Consider the following 22305-nt stretch of genomic DNA (forward strand, 5'->3'; position numbering starts at 1 on the left):
TATATTTATAATTCTTCTCAAAAAGAAAAAAATAATTTCCATCTAAAGGTAAAAGTTATGGTTAAAGTCAAATTGCACAAGGCACAGAAAGTAGGAGCAGAGACAATTTCCCCTACTCAAAACATGACCATCCTTAACTTCCACATCAAGTAAACACAACAACCTAATCTCTCTAGCCACCTATTGCTTGTACATCTTTTATTATTTATTTTATTTATTTAAAATATTTAAAATATTCATTAAAAGACAATGTTTAAAGCTACGAACAATAAATACAGAATTTTCTTTTAAATGCCACTCTGAGAAATGGAAAACACAAAAATGGAAAACACTAGTAGTACTAAAAATCCAGTCAAAGCAGTAATGGGTAACAATCCATCTAAAAATCACACACAGGTAGCTAGTTACTGAGGGAAGGCTTGCTTGAAGAGAAAGGTCTTTACCTGCTTGTACGAAGACAGCAAAGATGGAGCAGTCTGGCCTCCTGTGGTAGGGAGTTCCAAAGTCTTGGAGCAGCAACAAAGAAAGTCCTCTCCTGTGTCCCCATCAGAGTACCTATGAAAGTAGCAGGACTGAGAGAAAGGCCTCTCCTGACGATCTTAACACCTGAGCCAGCTCATAATGGGAGATACAGTCTTTGAGGTAGCTTGGACCCAGGTCATTGTATTTATTTATTTATTATTTGATTTGATTTGATTTGATTTGATTTATACCCCACCCATCTAGACCGAAGTCTACTCTGGGCAGCTAACAATAAAAAATGGAATAAAAACAATATAATAAAGCAAAAAACAACAATAGTAATGTGGCACAAGATGGGGAAAATAAAAAAAATTCAAGTGATGACAGGAGGGAAAGCCATGTAGGGCTTTTGTGATGTGGAAGAGCTGGAATGAAACATGGATTTTGATAATATCTTTAATTTATAAACAGCATATTTGCAGCACCTTTTAGTTACATAACCTTTATTAGTCCTGTTATTTTATATTTGAAGATAGGGTTTGGGTTTAATGGGCTTTGTCCATAGTAAGTAAAAGGTTCTACCTCCCCTTTAGGATATGAAAAACTGGAGTACATGCCTTGTGTTTATTTGGAATGGAAATTAAGTTACAAGGAGGATGGATTCTTATTCCCACCTTATGAATGAAGGTGTTGTGGGGGGGTTGGTTAGTCTGTGGTCTGGATTTCCTCATTTTTGGGAGTAGGTTTCATCTATAGTTTTACTCTTTAAAATAAAATATTTTGCTTTTCTCTTTGGAGCATTTTCCTGCTTTTTAAAATATACTGATATGTTGGGAATATCAATTCTGTCCTACTCTTTTAAGTAAGAGTTTTTTAAAAGGCACTTTATAAATAAAAAAGCAAAGTAGCAACATAGCATTTTATATTCGTTATACATTCGTTTTACAAAGCAAAGCTGTCCCCAACCAGTTCTAGCTGGATTGTTAAGGAAACTGCACCCACTCACAAAGGAGAGGGAATTACCATGTGAACCTGTCCTTTAAAAAAATAGTTCCTGCATACTGAGAGATATTACTCATAAATCGGCACCTGTAGAATGCTGGTGTGCTGCTCAAAGTGCCCCCTGTCCTGAATACACATTTAGGATCCAGAAGTGTTCCATCAAAAGCTGATCCTGTGGAGTGTAGAAAAGCATATTTTTCATACCATTGCATGCATTCTTAATTATCTATTTCGTTGAAGGACACAAATAGAGCTTTCAAGCTTTCAGGTGGTAGAAGGACTGAAAAGTATAACTACACCATTTGCGACTAAAAGCCATAATACAAACGTTGCCAAAAACACACAAAAATACTGTGTTCTTCCCCATTAGTTTCTCTATGGAAATCTGTCATCAGCCATAACTATGCAGTGGCTACTAGAACCATTATATAAATTCCTTATGATTACAATAATGATTAAACAGCAAGAAGTGAAAGGAACAGAAGTCTCAAGAAAAGAACAGAGAATTCTTTAAGGGCAACCTTTAGAATAAATGTTTTTACTTCATGGCAAATTGTGGCAGAGAGATTTTGAATGTCCTCAGGGGAGGGTGTTCCATAATTTTGGAACCACCACTGAGGTGAATTCACTAGGAGCCAGCATTGGAAGGCTAGTACCTTGACTTCATGCCTTGTTGCCTTTCTGGTCTTAATTAGTTCTCTCATTAATTCATAGGTGCATCATGATTCTTCCTTAATTATTTATAATGGCGTGTTGTTTCTTAAACAGTTCCCTCCGGGCAGAAGAAAGTGTGTAGAGGAATTCCCATCTTTGGATTCCTCGTTTTCCTGCCTGCTGAAGAATGCTTATCAGAAAGGTGTTGCTGTTCTGTTGGAAAAGAGTGTTAAAGAGAAGCTAGACGAAGCCATTTATCAGCTCCAGCCTCAGCCACTCTTGTTAGCTGCAAAGCAAGTTCTGCTATACTTAAAAACCACAGTGGAAAATTTCAGCAGTGTAAGACATTTTTCCCTCTCTTTCCATCTTTTTCTAGCTAATCTGTATTTATTCCTAGCAAAACTAGCCAGATTCATAGAGGCTGGAATGTCATTGAGTTCAACACATAGAAGCCTTCAAGCATAGTTATATACCTATCAGAGTTGTATTGTGTGTCCCTGTTCTGAGCACAGGAACAGGCATCAGGTCCATGAGGCATGCCATGGCCATTAGGCACTGTTTCAGCACCTCTGATGTCTTCCCATTCCATGTAGGCAATGCAGGCTCGCTCATGTAAGGGAAGGATAATTCTATAAATTTGTCCCTCTGCCCTGGTATCTTATTGCATTGATAAAGGATGTTCTCTTTTGGCTTTTTTTGGGGGGGGGGAGTCCAATTCCCTGAATTCTCTAAAATACCCTAGACAGAGATCCAGCCCACAAGCACATATCTACAGATACCTCCATTTTACTCATCTAGAGCAGGTCCTACCTTGAGACTGCATGAGCTTCTGAGGCTTTGACTTCCTGTTAATAGGGAAGGAAAGAAGGAAGGAAAGGAATTGCCATGCTTGCTTATATGGGAAACTACTAGAGAATTGTAGGAGTGGGAATGCTAATCTGGTATTGATTGGAAAGCTGTGTACTGATATTAATTGTAAAGTTATGTACTGGGTAGAGAAGCCTGCTACCTGTTGGTTGAAAATGGTATTGTAGGTTTCAAACAAGTTCATGTTAAAATTAATTAACATATTTTGAAGGAACAAATGATCCTCAAATCCATAGTTTTACAGTCTTCTTAATATTCAACTCAAGTATCAATTTTTACAGGTTCATGGTCTTGGATCTATGGCTTAAATTCTCATTCTTTTTTGATGTGGGAGACAGAATTCATAGGGAAATAAATCTTACAGGTGCCACAGCTCTTTTGCTGTTGTGCAACTCCATGAATGGTGATTATATCACCATTAATCTTTATTTTATTTAAATTTTAAATTTTCTAAACTCCCCTTCAGGTTCTGAGATTCCCTAGGGATCCCTTTTGCCCTGGGGAAAGCTTTAGGAACCTCAGGACAGAATGTGCCTTTAATATCAGATAAGGGGAAGCCTTTAATACTGGAAAATCATGATAGATTGCTGCTGGCAGTCATGATCCAATGACAGAACTGCTGCTGTCAGTTGTCTGATATTAAATGTCCACCTCACCCCATCCTAGGGCTCCAAGAGCCTTCTCTAGGGCAAAAGGCTTCCTAGGAAGTGTCAGAAGTTGAAGCGAGGGATAGGATGTTTTCAATTAAATAACATTTCATTGCATTAAAGATTAACATTGTGAGATGATAGTGTTATCCGATATACATAGCAGAGTTGCACCTATGGAATTGAGCCTTTTGTTTTCAGTTTTGTTATAAGTTCTCTTTTATTGTTTTATTGGTACATGCACCTGAAAATTGTGCCTAGTCCTCCATCAACAGCATGATAAACAGTATTGGAATCACACATTTATTCTATTTATATATATTGCCATTTTAAGTATATGAACAAAATATCAAGTGGGTACTTGTAAAACAATGGCTAGTATTCATGAGCACATATCTCCAGTTATAGTATTTCTTGCAGTGATCTAACAAGGTGCTGGTCATCTGCCTGGTGGCATGCAAGTAGCATCTCGTCTGATTGCTACTGCAGCTTCTAGCATTTGAATTCCACACCTGTATAGATCCTGAGCTGCTGTATACTGGCCAGTATAGTGGAAAGATATTGTTTCCCTGCTCATTTTTTTCCTTAGTATTTTTCTTCTCCTAAAATGTGCGTCCTTTTTCAACAGTTTGCTCAAAACACTGGTCTTTCCCTTGTCGCCCTCTTTGTCGATTTGTTGAAGAGCCTGTTGCGCAAAGGTGATGATACAGAATCATGTGAGCAGCAGGAACAGAAACATGCCCAAAGTGAATCTGATCTTTTTGTGGATGCAGTAGCTGTGAGCACAGCAGGAGCTGGAAATGACAAGGTATTTTAATACTTCTGTCTGGTTAATTGGCCCCTGGGGAGAGCAACATATTTCAGCGACTTCGCATAAGTGTTTTCATATACAAATACAGTATTTGGGTCCATTTTTAAAGAGAAAGGAAAGGTAAAAATATTTTCAATAAATGTCTATGATGCAACTGGTTGCACAACTGATTGTGCAGTCATGTGCTGCGGGTTTCTCTCCTTTTCCTCCAAAATGCAGAATAACACCATCGGACACTGGCCGTTGCTTCCATGCTCTGCAGAGTCTCCAAGGTTCCTGATTAGACACTGTGTGAAAGTGTATTCTCAGCTACATGTGGATCTCTTGTCTGATCCAGCAGGGCTCCTCTTAAATTATAGAATGGTGTCTTACTATAATCATCTCCATTTTCTAGGTAGCACAAGAGTTACTGTCTTTGGTTTTCAAACACCCTGTGCTGGAGAACTGGTTCCTAGCCATAGAACAACATTCTCTTCCCCCTCATAATTTAAGCCCACTTAAAGTCAAACTGCTCTCGGCTCACCTAAATCGTGGCATTCTTGAATTGCTGAAGATGAGCTGCCCATTGCTGCAAGTCAAGAACCAACTGGAGATGCTCTCCCGATATTTCAGAGCAATCACTAACACTGTCCTACAAGAACTACAAGCTGATACTGAAGAAGGAAACAAGAAGATACCTTTTGAAAGGTCACAGCCGATGGAGGCCCTGCAAGAACTGCACATTTACATGGATGCCCTACAGCTAAAAGAAGTCACGTTGGCTATGCTGCAACATCCCAAGGCCAACCTGGCTGCCAAGAAATCGGAAGCACTTTCTGGGAAAGAAACTTGCCTCAGTGTTTATGGGGAGACTTTGATGCAACTTCTCACAGAAAGCTACCAAAGAGGATCCTTGAAGGGAGACCTCTTCCTTTCAAGAGAGCACATTCAAGGGATGGGTATTCTTTTGTGCACAGCAGACACAGAGGAACTGGAAAAGGTTTTCATGCACATAATACAGAAGGACCCTGTCTTTGCCCAGGCAGTGGGAGTGGACGTGCAGGTCTTCTGCCTTAATCGCTCCACAGCAGCTTCCCTCTCCATAGTCACTTGGTTGATTCAGAATTCACAGACTCACTTGCTCCAGTTTGAGCTCTGGTGTTTGAAGCACAGAGCTGGGAAGTTCCTGACAAAGACGGCTGGCCTTTTTCTGCCACTTGTCAATACATACTTGGACTGTCGAGAGCAGCACAGTTTCACACGCCTTTCAAAAGGTAAAAATAGCCAACTTATTCAGTACATGTCATGTTACGCTCTTGCTCTTCGCCCCCCCAACCTGGAAATTTTGACTATTTTTGTCTAGCAACTAAGAATATGCATTTCTAATTTTGCAAAGTAAAGTTATGAATGCTAGTAAATTAATGTGTGGAACAGTTAATGCTAACATTTCGTGTGGTGTTAAACAAGCATAGCAGTTGATATCTCAGGTGTCTTTCGCCCCAGCAAGCCATTTTTACTTTTTTATAAAAAAAATTCTCTAAATCATCTTTATGAGATATCCTGCCATTTTAGGCTGGTGTGCAAGGCATTTTTAACCACAATCGCTTTTCAGAGTTACTTAGTGTGAATGCTTATTTGATCACCCTTTCCTGGCAGCTTCTATAAATATCTCATGTGAGTCCCATATGTGCGTTTTGGCTGGTAGTTTGACTCTTGTGTGGAGTATGAATTCGGTGTGTTATTATAAATTCTTTAGATTCCTGGTATGTGTTTCCTCATACTGGAGTATAGACCTATGAAATGATGACATGACAAAACTATCTCTTTGTCTGATTTACATTATTATTTACTGCAGTTTCTTTAGATGTGACAACTATCCTAAGAAAAGCACTATGTCCAGAACTTTTGGAATGTCTTCTGAATACAAGTTCATTGCAGCCTTTGACTATGGAGTGCCAAATTCTCTCCAAGTTACTGCCACCTTTAGAAACAGAGATGTTCATGAATCTCATAGAAAAATTACCTGTACTTCTTGAGAGAGAAGGAGGTCATGAATGGTAAGCCTACTTATTTTCTGAGTGCAAAGGAATGGAACTATTGTTGTTCCCCCCACCACCCCTTTAGAAGCAGCAGTAGAATACCTTTTCTGAATTTCAAAATATAAAAAAAAGTATCTGTTGGTTTCATCACCCCAATCACTCTCCTATTCTCCCTATGTTAATGAACTGGGTGGAATAATGAAAAAAAAATCCATAAAATACTGCAGAATTGCAAAGGATAAAAGGACAGAAAAGATATTCCTTGTTTTTCTTGGAGAAAGGGAAGTCATGGAAAAGAGATATATTGTCTCTAGACCAAAACAAGCCAGAACTCTCATTAGAAGCAGAAATGATTAAACCAAGGCTATCATACTTTAGACATGTTATGACAAGACAAGACTTACTGGAAAAGACAATAAGACTAGGAAAAGTGGATGAGGATAGGAAAGTAGAAGGCAGTAGGAAAAGAAGAAAATCAAACATAATGTGGATTGACTCAGTAAAGCAAGCCACAGCCTTTAGTTTGCAAACCCTAAGCAAGGCTGTTAATAGCAGGACCTTATGGTGGACTCATTGATTCATAGGATTGTCATGTCAGGTAAATAATTACAAAATCAGTAAAAATGAAATGTTGTTTGTGGCAAAGGTGGGGACAACAGGGAGGGCTAAGTTAATCAGTTTGCTCACTTCTCTTCCTGCTTGTGGCATAATTTGCAGGCTGTGCCATGACAGTCAGCTTACACTTTTACCAATGAACCTTATTCTCTGAACACTCTTGCCACTAGCAAACACAAAGAATATGATATCCATTAACAAGTGTATGCTGTCAGCTTTGAAGTATTTTTAATATATCTGATCTCTAGAATTTTACCAGTGTACTATCTCTCTCCAAGTAGCATCACAGAAGTAGTGCTACTTTAAATTAGAACACTGTTTGGTAACTGAGTATGCAAAATTTAGTAAAAGTGAGTTAAGCTTCAGAATTAACAGTTGCAGTCTGCTTTCTTGAGCACTGTTCTCTGTTATTGGTAAGAGTGTCAGCTCAAACAAAGTGAATGAACTCATATCAGTGAATTCTTGCTTGCCACTTACCAACTCCCTATCTTGTTTAACAGCAAGCTATTGTAGATACCTTGTGTGGTATACTGGATAGAGATCTGAGTTTGAATGCCCACTTAACCATGGAAACTCACAAGAGTGGGGCTGGAACTAATAAAATCACTCTTCAAATGTCTCACTTCAAAAGCACTATTAGGGTTGCTATAAATCAGTTCTGACTTGACAGCACATGATATACACATATGTCATGTGCTACCATTTCTGATCTGCATATATCTTACTTTGCTAGCAAAACATAGTTGGTCTTCAAACTAGGATTGCAGACCATGATTTGAACTTGGGTTTCTACTGTATTCTAATTTGTGGACAAACAATATTTTGTGCTAATCATCATTTCCTTGATTTGGATATACAGTAGTTGTCAAACCGCTTTTAGCTGAAATCCAGAGTGTGTCAGAGAAGCAGGGAGAAGTTTTTTGGAGGTATTAAAACAATGCAACAAAAACTGTACCAAACGTGAGACTTAGACCTTATCAAAAGATACTCTGACAGAATGGAGGGCTTTTTCTTTAAAGAAAAAAATGTAAAAGAAATTAAGAGAATAACTAATCCCTTTCTGATGAATATGACAGAGTGATGGAATAATTACAGATATATATTCAGTCCACCTATTTCACCATTGCTATAAGTAGTGGAGGTCCAGAGTTTCCCCAAAACTCTTAAAAGTAAATTTAAAGAAGTATTAATGGAGAAAGAGATAAACACAATAAAGAGTTGGATGAAAAAGATAAAATATAAAAATACTATAAAGGAAACTTGTGGAAGAAGAGGGAATATCCTGGTTAAGCATACTCCAAATGGAAAGTTGGACTAGAGACTGGACCAGAAAAGGAGAGATTAGAAAATTGACACAATTTGAGGAGATTATTGAACGAAGACAAGATCAAGAAGAAGGAAGCAAAAGAAAGGGAACAGCGTACTTTATAAAGTTTTAGTACGTGCAGGATTGGAACACATGGCAAACCAGTGGCAGGAGGGCTTTGATGAAAAGATTAAAGGAGAGGATTGGAACAAGATATGGTCACAAAAAATAATGAAGAATATGTCTATAAGGGTAAAAGAAAATTGTTAATAAGGTAGCATGGAGATGGTATTTAACTCCAGCAAGATTGAACATAATAAAAGCATACAATCTCAATGCTGGAGTTGCACAAAGGCAAAAAGGATCTGTATGCATATGTGGTGGACATGTGAAATAAGAAAGAAAGAATTGGCAGTGTTTTTTAAAGAAATTAGAAAAATTATTGGATGCAATATTCAGATATCGCTAATTATTACCCTCCTGAACATAATTAATAATGCCCTTTTGAAAGGAGATCAGAAAGAATTAGTTGTTATAATGGTTACAGTAGCAAGATTAATAGTTGCAAAGAATTGGAAAAGCGACAAATCAATCTTGACATTTGGTATAAAGAAATGTGGAGTTTAGCAATTAACAACGAGTTAATATCTGAAATGAAAATAAGAGGAGGAATGGTAAAGTCTAATGATTTCAAAGATGTATGGAATTTATACTTGGGAGTATGTATTTTCAAAGGGGAAAGGCTATATGCCAGCAAAAGAATCAGTGTATTTTTGAAGAGAAATGGTGTGAAAACGGCTCCAAACTGATATTATTGGTCACAGTCCCAAGGGTGAAGATGGTATGGGTGGGAAAAGTTTAATGTGTATTGTGTGTCAGCACCACTGAGTTTGTATTTTAGTTTTAATTTTGTTATTCATAATTTCCTTTTATTAATTAAAAAAAACTTACCAAAAGAGTGATGAACCGGAGGAATCATCTGTGGTGGTCATGACTCCTGTGCCATTTGGCCTTCTTAGCTGGAAATTATATACAGTGTCCACAGCACCCTCTGTGGTGCAAAGCATATGAGACTGATACTATATCATTGTACACTAGATGAATTATTTTGGAGGTAAAATGAGTAGTTAAGTATTTTCAGAGGTGAAATATGGCTCTCAGAGCTTGAAGATAACCTACATTGTCCCCTGATTTGGCTGATCTTCCAACTCCTTAAATTAAACCAGAAATGTTTCCTTTTCCTTTGGTTCAAGCTTAATTGTGGGTGCTGGCATTGATTCAACAGAACACACCAGTTCATCTTCATTGCTCTTTTCAAACAGCTGGGTGATTGCTGATGCTATATCGAAAGCTCTGGAGAGCTCAAAAGAGATGTTGCATTCATGGAAGAAATGCCTGCTAGCTGCCTGCATGAAATGGCTGATCCTTGCTTATAGCAGTAGCAGAGAACCGGAAACACACTCTGAAATTGAGAGCGCCATGCTGTCAAGACTAGAAAAATTACTAGTAAGGATTGCAGTATCTTAACCCCGCTACAGTTTGTTGCGTGTCAGTCTGTATTAGAGAGTGATGTGTCAAGTACAGCAGATGCTGATGGCTACCAGTAATTTTTCCACAAAGGGAGGTGTATCTGCACAAGCTCTTCCTCCAAAAGAAAATCTTGTCGCAACTTAAAACGGGAAATTCTGTTTGGAGTATATTTTTATGCATTGTAGCCCACTTCTTCAGATTCATTTAGTAGCTCAGGATATTTGCCAAATAAAATTTTTCAATGTTAATGGTGCCACAAAGCTATTGTTTTTGCCACAATGGACTGCAGACTAAAATTACCCTCTTCTCTATATGTATTCTATTCTACAGTGTTCTTACAATTGAATTTTCATAGAATCATGTGGAGTCTCAGTGGTATCAGTGGTATTTGAGATCATTTTTGAAAATGTTTTTCCCCCATTGCCCACTCACAACTGCTTGTTCCTGCCGCCATTGCACACCACTGTCCTCAGAAGCAAGCAGAAGGTTCAGCTTCCCTTTCAGGAGCAAGGCCTGCTACTTCTGGGTATGCCCAAAAGCAGGAGCCAAGTCTGCCACTTTTGGGAACACTTGGAAGTCTGGGCATGCCCAGAAGCAGGAGCCAGGCCTGCCGCTTCTGGGCATATTTATAATTCTGAGCATGCCCCAAAGCAGCAGACCTGGCTCCTGGAAAGGAAACCAAGCCTGAAGCTTGCTTCTGAGGACAGAGGCATGAGGCAGTGGCAGCAGGACCAGGTAAGCACCAGGAGAAAGTGGAGAGACTTGACAAGGAAAAATAGTTCCAAGTCACAATTCAAGTGCAAGTCATTGTGCGTGGGGGGGGGGGAGTTGAATCCAAGTCAAGTTGCTGGTGCAACTTAAGTGAGACTCAACAATGAGTTTCAAGTCACAAGTCCCCATCCCTGCTTGTAAGAAAGTCCTTTGGATTTAATAGAATTTTGTTCTAAGAAAAAAAAGTGCTTTGCATGTATTGGAAGATGCATTCAGTGCTACAGTTGGCATAGCACACATTTTGGGGAAATGCCAAACCATTTATGAAATTCAGTTTTCTTTATCCATGTTGGGGAGTTTTTAAGTTGTTGTCTTTTATCAAATAGAAAAGGTGCAGAAGTTCTCAAAGCTTTATTTACCCCACCTCATCCTTACTCTGTGCTTGGTAGGGCTAGCGAGGGTTGCAGTCCAACGCCATCTGAACGGCCACACTTTCCTTGCCTCGGCTGCCATGTAATGGGGTGTTGTGTTGCTGTTTCCTATCTAGAACTCAGGAACTGAAGTAGCTCCAGAAGACTGGCAGGCTTTTGTGAAGGCAGGACTCAAGTAAGCACATTTATGTACACCTGTGATGCCTCAGATAATTTTCTCTTATAAACAGGGATGTATTAGGGCACAATTCTGCCACTTTCTAAATGCTCCCTCTTCGTACCGAAATCAGAATATTTGTTACAATGCAAGATATCTTCCTAAAGTACCTGGTATGTATTTAAGGTTCTTTCCTGCTTGGTATTACATGTGCAACAAGAGTGAGTTGTTGCATGGGTGAGGACACTGGAGTGCTGGTAAACTGTCACAGACAAAAATGGTCCATTTTCAGCCATCGAAACAAACAGCTTGTACTGTATTTCTTCCCCAAGAGTGGACCTTGCCAGGCTTTGGGATGTTTCAAGGAATCTCTTTAACTAAAGCTTTGTGGTATTAGCTTAAATGACATGTTGTTTGAATGTGAAATTGTTGCACAACCAAAGTTCTTCTAACCTAATGGAGAATCTTAAGTTCAATATTTGTATTTTATGTAATCTTTATGGTGCCAGTCTCTTCGAGAGGCCTCATGTTACCTACCTTTCACCTCGGAAAGGGAATTCCTATTGCCTCTGTTTAACAATTTAAAAAAAAGAGGTTTCCCTTACCTATTCTCAGCCAGTACCTCTGGTGCTAGCTTCTGGAAGCACCCTCTGAGAGCACTTCAATCTTCAACCCCTTTCCCTGCACAAGGAAGAGGAGAGAGCAGTGAAGCTTGATTTTGAGAAAAGTTCTACCTGCTGCTTTGGGCAGGAATCAGTGATTTCAGGGAGTACAGCCTTTGCTCCAACACTGTCTGGTCTACAAAGGACCAGAATCCCATTGTAGTTCCCTGTTCTCTTCCCTTATATCTTGGCTGCCGGGAAAAGTTTAAAAGTGACTGGGAAACACCCAATAACATCTTCGATCTGGGAGTTTCACAAGTGAGCACTGTGCTGCTATTTGTCTCTTCCTCTGGTTTATCCTTCCTTTCTAGCTGAGGAACCAGCCTTGTTTATGTTTGATTCTTGGCAGTATACTCCATAGGGCAATGTGCAAATTTACATTTAATGTGGTCACATACAGTAGTTTGATTTTGTTGTCCTTATCCAGTGTTAAACATGTTGGAAATAATGTGGAATAGTCATATCTTTTACTTATTGTCAATTGGCAGGGAAAAGGGTGTCATGCATATATATGTGTGTGTGTCTATGTGTGTGTATACAGTGGTGCCTCGCTTAGCGATGTTAATCGGTGCAGCAAAAATCACTGATAAGCAATTTCATCGCTAAGCGATTTTAAAAAGCCCATAGAAACGCATTAAAACGTGTTTAATGCATTCCTATGGGCTTACAAACTAGCCTTATGCGAAAATCCTCCATCGTGGCGGCCATTTTCAGTGCCTCTAAAGCGAGGCAAAACAGCGGGCGGCCATTTTGGAACCGCCGATCAGCTGGCCGAAAATGGGGGCTTTGCAATGATCGCTTCCCTGTGATCATTGCAAAGCGAAATTTACCCATTGGGGCCATCGCAAAGCGATCGCTCTTACGATGGAAAAAAGTCCATCGCAAAGCGATTTCATCGCTATACGGAGCAATCGCTATGCGAGGCACCACTGTATATATGTATGTATATATGTGTGTGTGTATGTGTGTGTGTGCGTGCACACACACACACACACACACACACATTCAGTTGTGTTGGACTACATCTCCCATCAGTAGAAGCAAGCAAGAAGTTTGACTCTGCTGGATGGAGATTGTGGAGGGTATAGTCTAGTATATCTGGAAGGCCTCTGGTTGAGGAAAGCTGACCTAAACTGCTTTTTGAACAATATGCTTAGCTACCACACAGGCCAAACCAACAGCTGAGGTATATATTTCCTTTTTTTATTACTAGTTTTACTTGCATGGTGCATAATTTGTATATGTCTTTTTAAATCTCTGTCATGCAGGTATCGTTACGGACACCAGGATTTCCTGAAAACTCTGAATGCAGCCATAAATCTGTTGTACCACAAAGAATCCTCTCTTAGTCAGAGATTAGTCAAACTTTCAGTTCTTTACATGATGATCACGCAGCACTCTTTATTTCTTTCAACAATGCTGAGGTCGCATGAAGACTGCGACACGAATATTCAAGCAAAAGGTTTTGCTTCCTTTCTCTTTTTCTCGTTTCCTTTAATGTCTATGTATAACTCAGATGCCTTTCAAATATTGTTTATCATGGTTCCAGTTAACAAACCCACCTACACTTTTTCTGAGCTGCAGTATCTGGAAGACTATTATTTTACACTATATTTTCAAAATGTACATTATGCTTTTCTCTGAATGTTCTTTTTTTCTAGCTCAGAAGCTATCTTTTAGTATAGATGTGAATGCCGGCTAAAATGCAGTACTTTGTCACAGCTAGAGGATGCCCATAGAATCTGTGGTGATTTGATGAGTCAAGACTTATGTCAAGAGTTGTCTTCCTGGTTGAGTTGGAGTGGCTAAATTAGGTCACTAGGAGGTCCACTACACCATTTGGTGTGATCCTCATATCTAGATTATATGTAGATGTCAAGGAACCATATTTGGTCTGCACCAGCCGCCTGTCAATTTGCCAGTATTGTGAAGTGGTTTAAGAAGAGAGCCACTTGAGGATATTGGCAAATTAAACACTTCCTTTGATCTATAGGGCTGAGGAAGTGAAAAAAATTAAGTGTATTAGATATGTGTATTACAAGTTAGGTACATGTATTAGGTAGGTGTATATCTAATAGACACATCTAATACACTTCACTTAAAGGTTTGATTGGGAGCCTGCCCACAACCTAGTACACATACTTAATATACACTTTTCTCTTAAAAGTATGGTTGACACCCTACCTACAACCAAACTGGGCATCAGATTCAGCTGCAGGCAGTTTCTTGATTAGCCCTTTAAGACAAGGGAAAGAAAAGATTTAAAATATTTTATAAGTGATGCAGCACATTTTTGCTGCCCTAATGGAGTCTTAAAAGTTCACTTATTCTGCTCTTCTGCAAAAGAAGTGTTTAATTAGCCAGTGTCCTGAAGCGGATCTCTTATTAAGCTACTTCACTATATTGGCAAATTAAAAGAGAAAGGATTTTGGTTCATTCCCTCCAATTGCATGCACTGGAAATAAACCAAAAGAGAGCAATCCTACTTGCACCAAAAAAAGTAGAAGCCCCTGACAAGGACCAGAAAGGTATGGGTAGGCCTGCCCTGTGGGTGGGCTGTTGGCTCCAGCAAAGACATTGTCTGATTGCCATCTTTACAAGTGAACCAGTCCATCTTTGCAGTGGACCATACAGCAGGCTAAATGCACATGTAGTCACCCTTAAGTTCCATTGATTCTAGTGGCAACTTGCTACTGGATTTCAGCCACTGTGTTTCTTTATTTATATAAACAATTTGTATATATCCATTTCTGCTTTGTATTTTAACAGACCTAAAATAATCCACACATTTTGAATGACTTGAAGTGATAATGCAGTGACAGTAATGCTTGACAATCTCAGCTTTTGCCCTTCTTTTAAGTGAATAGCTAGTATTGGCTATAACAGAACTTCACTCTTATCCCAGCTAGAGCATGAGGCCAGCTGGTGCACATTGTTAGAAAGAGGTGACGTGGCAGAATTTAAGAAATATCAGAGTTGCCTAATTGGCCTCTAGAAGCATTAGCACAAGAACAAACACCCGTAGCTTACAGCTTTAACTGACTAGAAAGAGGAAGATCAACCCGGTTAACTTCTTCACAAAAGCTGAACAAGTGAAGTGTCATAAAATGTCTCAGTGCACTAATAATGTCCCTTTTCATTTTCTTATCAAAGTTCTATATGAACTAGAGGAAGTTTTGTGAATTGAAAGTATCTGCTACTGTTGCTCCTTAAAATATCTCAGTGAAAATTATGGGTTATGGAATGTTAGTTGTAGTGTATTTTCTATTTTATTTTCAAAGATCTCTGTCCACTGAGTAGTTCCCCTGCATGGTTCGGCTGAAATTAATGGGACTTGTGCAGGAGAGCACAGCTGTGCTCCGGTGGTGCTTCGTTAGCCTCAGAAGGCCTCCTGCTGAAGAACTTTGTCATAGTTTGCGTCCAGCATGGCAGTTGTAAGGATGTTCTGAAACAGCCTTAGTATTTTCAAATTACCACAGAGCAGAGAATATGTTTCTTTCTTTCTGCTTCAGAAGCGCTAGTGGATGTCCTGTTGACTCTGGTGAAATGCTGCCCTGCCATTTGTGAAAGCAGCCATTTTGCTGTATTGCTTGGAGCTTATGGTGCAACACTGAGTATTTCTGGTAAATGTATTTGCAAATGAATGTCTATAAATCATTTTTTAAAAAATCTTAGATACAGGAAGGTTAAGCACATTTGCCATATATAGTTCATGAAAATTTAGCTGCAGTTCCTGAAAATATCTAGAAACTGAAGTGAAAGAAGTGTGCATTGGTGTTGCATGCACACTTGGGGATTTAAGTGCACCCTAAGTGCTTTTTGTTTTCATTCTCAGAACTAGAATTCTCAGAGGGAAAAGAAACACTCTCTTAGGAGAAAGGTGTAATTTGAAGCAAAGCATAGCAGTAATAGTAACCAAAGGGCTCCACATTGAGTGCCCTAGAGGGCGGGGGGGGGGGGGTATGAGGATTGTAACTGAATCAGGGAAAGGAGGAGCAAGAAAAGTATCCTGCCATTCATAATTGGCAGGATCCTGTTGCTATTCAGTGTTCAAAAGCGTTCTGCCTGTTTCTTAAGTAATGATTGCAGCTGCACAGAAGCCACTTGCTGTGTTCTTAGGCAGTGGCTTTCTTCAAAATGGGTGAATTTCCACTGAAGGTGTTCCAGGTGATAAAAGAAGCTGTGTTGAGTTTAAATTACAATAACTCTTTCAAAGATAAAAGTCCCCGTGCTTAATGTTGCAGTGATCAAGTGAAGGCATATGCTTATGTGAACTCCTCCTGAAGCTTAGAAATGTTGCCATGTTTATCTTTCTCTTTTCTTTCTTTTTTTTTTTTTTAAGATCAGAAGATATTGCTGCTGCTTAAATTGTATGAGAAGAATGGGCTAAGCCTTGTAAACTTCAGGTTAGTTGTTCATTAACAAGGCCAATGTCTCAGGCAGTTCACGTGTTTAATTTATCAATCTTCCCTTTACTGGATTATTGGCCTCGAGTCTTTTCACTTCACATTTGCTTACCTTTTACACAAAGGGAAGTTGCATAGGAATTGATATTCCTTAAGGAAGCTAGTGGTGCTAAGCAAAGGACGGTCATTTGACCTTTCTTCATATCCTCTTATGTATCCTTGTCATGCAGCAGTAGGAGATAGTTCCTGGGTTTGTTCATGTATCTGATACCTCATTCCAGGCTGCATTATACTGAAGGCACAGCAGTAGTTTACTGCATTAGTACCTTTCTTAATTCTACTGCTGCCACACAGGATGCTTAGTCCTTCCAAAATCCTCTGCTGCTGTCACTTCTGGTCAGGTCCACCAGCTGAAGATGCAGGGTACAAAGTGCACTAGGCTGCTGTCTCCCAACAACTTGGCAGTGATGGTAAATAATAGGCTTCCCCTGGCCTCCAAAACCGGCGCAAGAACAAACTAAGTAATATTGCTCCTTGGCTGCCAGGAGGTGTGCTTGCCTTCTACTAGCCATGAAAGCAATCACTATTGGTTCCAGCATTTGTTTCCTTCTGGGAGCAGTCATGTTCTGTAGCTGATCCATGGCCTGATGTCACCCCATCTGTTTCACTGCTTAAGAGGCAGAATCCCTGAATACAACTGCCCTGCTGGGAGGAAGGGCTGGATTCAATGCTTTTCATGTTTTCAAGTCACAAGGCAGCCAAGAAAGTTGCACTGCTTGAATATTTTGGTTGCTTTACAGCTAGAGCAAGTGTGATGACAAAAGCTCAAAGACACTTGAGGGACATATCCTTAGACTTGGATATTTGCCCCAGTTGGTGGAATAAGGAACCAGAATCTTTGTTGTTATTGTTGTTTAGTTGTTTAGTCGTGTCCGACTCTTCGTGACCCCATGGACCAGAGCACGCCAGGCCCTCCTGTCTTTCACTGCCTCTCAGAGTTTGGTCCAACTCTGTTGGTCGCATCAGTGACGCTGTCCAGCCATCTCATTCTCTGTTGTCCCCTTCTCTTCTTGCCCTCACACTTTCCCAACATCAGGGTCTTTTCCAGGGAGTCTTCTCTTCTCATGAGATGGCCAAAGTATTGGAGCCTCAGCTTCAGGATCTGTCCTTCCAGTGAGCACTCAGGGTTGATTTCCTTCAGAATGGATAGTTTTGGTCTCCTTGCAGTCCAGGGGACTCTCAAGAGTCTCCTCCACCACCACAATTCAAAAGCATCAATTATTTGGCAGTCGGCCTTCTTTATAGTCCAGCTCTCACTTCCATACATCGCGACACGAAAAACCATAGCTTTGACTATGCAGACCTTTGTCGGCAAGATGATGTCGCTGCTTTTTAAGATGCTGTCTAGCTTTGTCATCGCTTTCCTGCAAAGAAGCAGGCGTCTTTTAATTTCGTGGCTGCTGTCACCATCTGCAGGGATCATGGAGCCCAAGAAAGTAAAATCTGTCACTGCCTCCTTATCTTCCCCTTCTGTTTGCCAGGAGGTGATGGGACCAGTGGCCATGATCTTAGTTTTTTTGATGTTGAGCTTCAGACTATTGTTTGTGCTCTCCTCTTTCGCCCTCATTAAGAGGTTCTTTAATTCCTCCTCACTTTCTGCCATCAGAGTGGTATCATCTGCATATCTGAGGTTGCTGATATTTCTTCCGGCAATCTTAATTCTGGCTTGGGATTCATCCAGTCCTGCCTTTTGCATGATGCATTCTGCATATAAGTTAAATAAGCATGGAGACAATATACAGCCTTGTCATACTCCTTTCCCAATTTTGAACCAATCAGTTGTTCCATATCCAGTTCTAACTGTTACTTCCTGTCCCACATACCGTATAGATTTCTCAGGAGATAGATAAGTTGATCAGGTACTCCCATTTCTTTAAGGACTTGTCATAGTTTATTGTGGTCCACACAGTCAAAGGCTTTTGCATAGTCAATGAAGCAGAAATAGATGTTTTTCTGGAACTCTCTGGCTTTCTCCATAATCCAGCGCATGTTAGCAATATGGTCTCTGGTTCCTCTGCCCCTTCAACATCCAGCTTGTACTTCTGGGAGTTCTTGATCCACATACTGCTGAAGCCTACCTTGGAGGATTTTGAGCATAACCTTGCAAGCGTGTGAAATGAGTGCAATTGTAAGGTAGTTGGAGCATTCTTTGGCACTGCCCTTCTTTGGGATTGGGATGTAGACTGATCTTTTCCAGTCCTCTGGCCACTGTTGAGTTTTCCAAACTTGCTGGCATATTGAGTGTAGCACCTTAACAGCGTCATATTTTAAGATTTTAAATAGTTCAACTGGAATGCCATCACCTCCACTGGCCTTGTTGTTAGCCATGCTTTTTAAGGCCCACTTGACTTCACTCTCCAGGATGTCTGGCTCAAGGTCAGCAACCACATTATCTGGGTTGTCCGGGAAATCCAGATCTTTCTGGTATAATTCCTCTGTGTATTCTTCCCTCCTCTTCTTGATATCTTCTGCTTCTGTGAGGTCCCTCCCATTTTTGTTCTTTATCATGTCCATCTTTGCACAAAATGTTTTAAGAGTTCAAATTTTCTTGAACAGATCTTTTGTTTTTCCCTTTCTATTATTTTCCTCTATACCTTTGCACTGTTCATTTAAGAAGGCCTTCTTGTCTCTCCTTGCTATTCCTTGGAAATCCACATTCAATTTTCTGTAGCTTTCCCACTCTCCCTTACATTTTGTTTCCTTTCTCTACTCTGTTGTAACGCCTTGTTGGACAGCCACTTTGCTTTTTTGCATTTATTTTTCATTGGGATGGTTTTTGTTGCTGCCTCCTGTACAATGTTACGAGCCTCTATCCAAAGTTCTTCAGGCACTCTGTGCACCAAATCTAGTTCCTTATATTGTTCTTCACTTCCACTGTGTATTCATAAAGGATTTGGTTTAGATTATACCTGAGTAGCCCAGTGGTTTTTCTACTTTATTCAGTTTAACCTTTAAATTTTGCTATAAGAAGCTGATGGTCAGATCCACCATCAGCTCCAGGTCTTGTTTTTGCTGATTGTATAGAACTTCTCCATCTCTGGCTGCAGAAAACAATAATTTGATCTTGGTATTGCCCATCTGGTGATGTCCATGTGTAGAGTCGCCTCTTGTGTTGTTGGAAAAGAGTGTTTGTGATGACCAGCTTCTTGCCAAACAGATATTTCATTTTGTTTTTCCATCTTTCAGATCAGCCCAATCCATATATATGGGTTTTAAGAAACATTTTCTTTTTTAAAATGCCTTCTTTTGTTTTAATAACCAAGCTTTGTGATAGTTACAAAAAACAACTGCATGTTGCCATTTATTTCACTAATATGTTATGCAAGTAATCAAAATTCTGCATAGAAGGCAATGTTGCAGTCTTTCTCTTAAAGTAAGACTACAAAAGAAAACCCATCAACAGTGAATATAGCTTTCTCCTTTCTGTTTCAAAATGCTTTGGAAGGAAAATGAGGGTTGTCAAGGAAACACAGTCCAACTTTTGGTTCTCAGGTAACAAAGAATGGAAGGAAAAAAACCAACATTGTTCTGCTATTTAGAAGTCAAGTTCGTTTCTATAATTGTAATTCTTCTCATCTGTTTGTTTGGGAAACGTGACATTTGTCTTGATATAATTGCAGAATCCTGCTTTGGGGTCCAGCTGCTGTGGAACATCACAAGACATGCAAGAGTTTGGGGAAGTCATTGTGGCAGCTGCCAAGCATGGAAGAAATTCTGTGTCTGCTAGACCGAGAAATGATGATGAGGACCATTCTCCATTTCCCCCAGCGTCGGCACCTTTTGTTCATAGAGGTGCCCTGGCTTGATTGCAGACTTTTTCTCTGCAGTAGAACTGTTTACTGTTAATAATGCAGTTGCATGTCTTTCAAGAGGCATCTTAAGGCTTGACACTGATAGTAGTGAAATGTGATGAACGTTATTTGAGGACTTCTTTCATGCAGGTTTTCTTTTTTAATGTGATGTCCAGATAGAGTTGTGAAAGCGCAAACCCTCTGACCTCATTGAGACAAATAACCTGATTTGATATCTAGGGATTGACCTGGCTACTGAGGAAGCATTTTAAACAAATTCCTCTGCAAAAGAAAGAGATCTCAATAAAGACAACAAATACCCACCCGCTCCTTACGTTTCTCAATGGTATTTACATAGCAGATGTTCCAAAGAAGCTATCACAGCAACTAAAACCAGCGTGTTCAAAATCCAGTAAAGCATCACTTTATCTTCTCTGTTCCAGGAAGAACCACATCTCCTAAGCAAAGGCAGGATGGAAGTGGCTCTGAAGGATCTCTATGACCCTTGTTTCCTCCTTCAGCTCTTCAGTGAATTGTTGAGACCAGGTATAGGAAATCTTGCAAACAATTCATAGACTCTGTAGAAACCCAAGTAATAATGTTTTTGGATTCTAAACTGATAAATCATGCTGAAACTGTGCTAAAGTTTTATATCTTACACTTACCACTTGCTTGCCAACAGGGCCTCTGTTCTTAGCTTCTAGTCTGATAATATGGCTAACTATACAAGTGATTTAAGTCTAGACCACATATCAGGGTCACCCCTCAATCATTATAACACTGTTGTGGTTTCATGTGCTATCTTTCCTGGCTTAAAAAAAAACTAAATTAGGGCAGAATTGCAGTCATGGGCATTATCCAAGGAGTGAGAGAGAAAAGGCACCCCTCTCTGAAATGAGGTGACCTAGATGGCCTTAGTTCTTGAAGAAAAGCTAGCCAGTCATCATAGGTCTTTACAGCCTATGGGAGAACACCGAGGGAAAAGAAATCTGTGCCCACCAACAGTCAAAGAGCAGGAGCATTCTGTTCTTCTCTGAGTTAGTTGCCATTTTCCAAATACTTGTGACTAGTAGCCCCTTCACCTAAATCTATATTTTAGTCCTGCATCTCTGGATTGCTGCTGGTCTTTTTAAGAGAAGCTTATGTGGTCATTCTCGGTCATCATTCTTATAGTGCTCCTGGATTTTTCAGAGCAGGGTCACATACATGTTTGTGTCTGGAATCTCAGGGAGTTATCATAGTTAGAATGGGGTGCTCCCAGGACTAAGGGTGTGGGAGAGAGATAAAATGCTGTGTCGTTTTTTTAAAGACTATTAGATGTATTTAGCACCAGCTTTCACAGATCCAGGTCCACTTCTTCAGAAACAAGGAATGCAAATATATGCCCTTGTATTTATACATATTTCCATGAAGGTGAGAATCAAGACCAGGTGAAAGTATGCATAATAAAATACAAAGAACCCGACTACTTTGGAGCAATGTTGTCCCCCTGAACAGCTCACAACAGGGGAAGACATAATCTGGAGTTCTGCTTTTTGAGCAATGGATACAAGTTTTCGTATAAGAAATTCAATACTTTGTGTATTTTTTAAAATTATTGTTTTCTTGTGTTCACGGCTTGTGGAAGGTACCTAGTTGTGGATTCTTTATACTCATCCGCCGAACTGCACAGGGCACCTGATATCTGCCCGTGGCTGTTCGTGAAGTGCTTGAAAACAAGTGCCCTGTTTTATCATGAACAAGGTTTCCAGCTGCCCTCTTATATTGCTCTCTGGACAAACTCTGCATTGTGGCATCTGATTTGTATTTGCCCAGTAGTGACAGGCATCTTTTGAAAGAGATGGATAGTTGGATAAGGCAATTGCTTTGAAAGAAAGAGTAAATAGTCTTAATGAGCAAAGATCAACTATAACATTGACCCAGGTAAACACCCTTTGTACTGTAATTGAAACATAAATGTCTGAACAGAGCAGTCTGAACAATTTTTCAACCATCCAAACTGCCAAAGGGGTCTAAGCTCCTTATGAGCAGGGGTAGCAGGCTTTCTGAGCGGAGTGAACAACCATCTGAGGCCCAGTCCCAACCCTCTGAAACTCTACCTGGATGTGAAAACACATCATGGAGCACAGTTGTTTTAACTCCCAGTTGTGGGTAGGGTGGAAAGGTGGGCTTGGC

The 22305-nt window shown here is 39.9% G+C and overlaps 1 protein-coding gene across 1 annotated transcript in view; it reads left to right on the forward strand.

Moving 5' to 3' along the window:
• URB1 (URB1 ribosome biogenesis factor) overlaps positions 1-22305 on the forward strand; it is a 69984-nt gene that overhangs the window by 33191 nt on the left and 14488 nt on the right. Inside the window, exons 20-30 of the mRNA XM_020796189.3 lie at positions 2233-2457; positions 4261-4440; positions 4838-5696; positions 6278-6479; positions 9705-9888; positions 11171-11229; positions 13142-13335; positions 15386-15496; positions 16216-16279; positions 19960-20131; positions 20574-20676. Coding sequence (XP_020651848.3) covers positions 2233-2457; positions 4261-4440; positions 4838-5696; positions 6278-6479; positions 9705-9888; positions 11171-11229; positions 13142-13335; positions 15386-15496; positions 16216-16279; positions 19960-20131; positions 20574-20676 — 2353 coding nt within the window. The remainder of the gene's footprint in view (positions 1-2232; positions 2458-4260; positions 4441-4837; positions 5697-6277; positions 6480-9704; positions 9889-11170; positions 11230-13141; positions 13336-15385; positions 15497-16215; positions 16280-19959; positions 20132-20573; positions 20677-22305) is intronic.

This window comes from Pogona vitticeps, chromosome 3 (genome assembly GCF_051106095.1).
Source record: "Pogona vitticeps strain Pit_001003342236 chromosome 3, PviZW2.1, whole genome shotgun sequence".
NCBI classification, from domain to species: domain Eukaryota; kingdom Metazoa; phylum Chordata; class Lepidosauria; order Squamata; family Agamidae; genus Pogona; species Pogona vitticeps.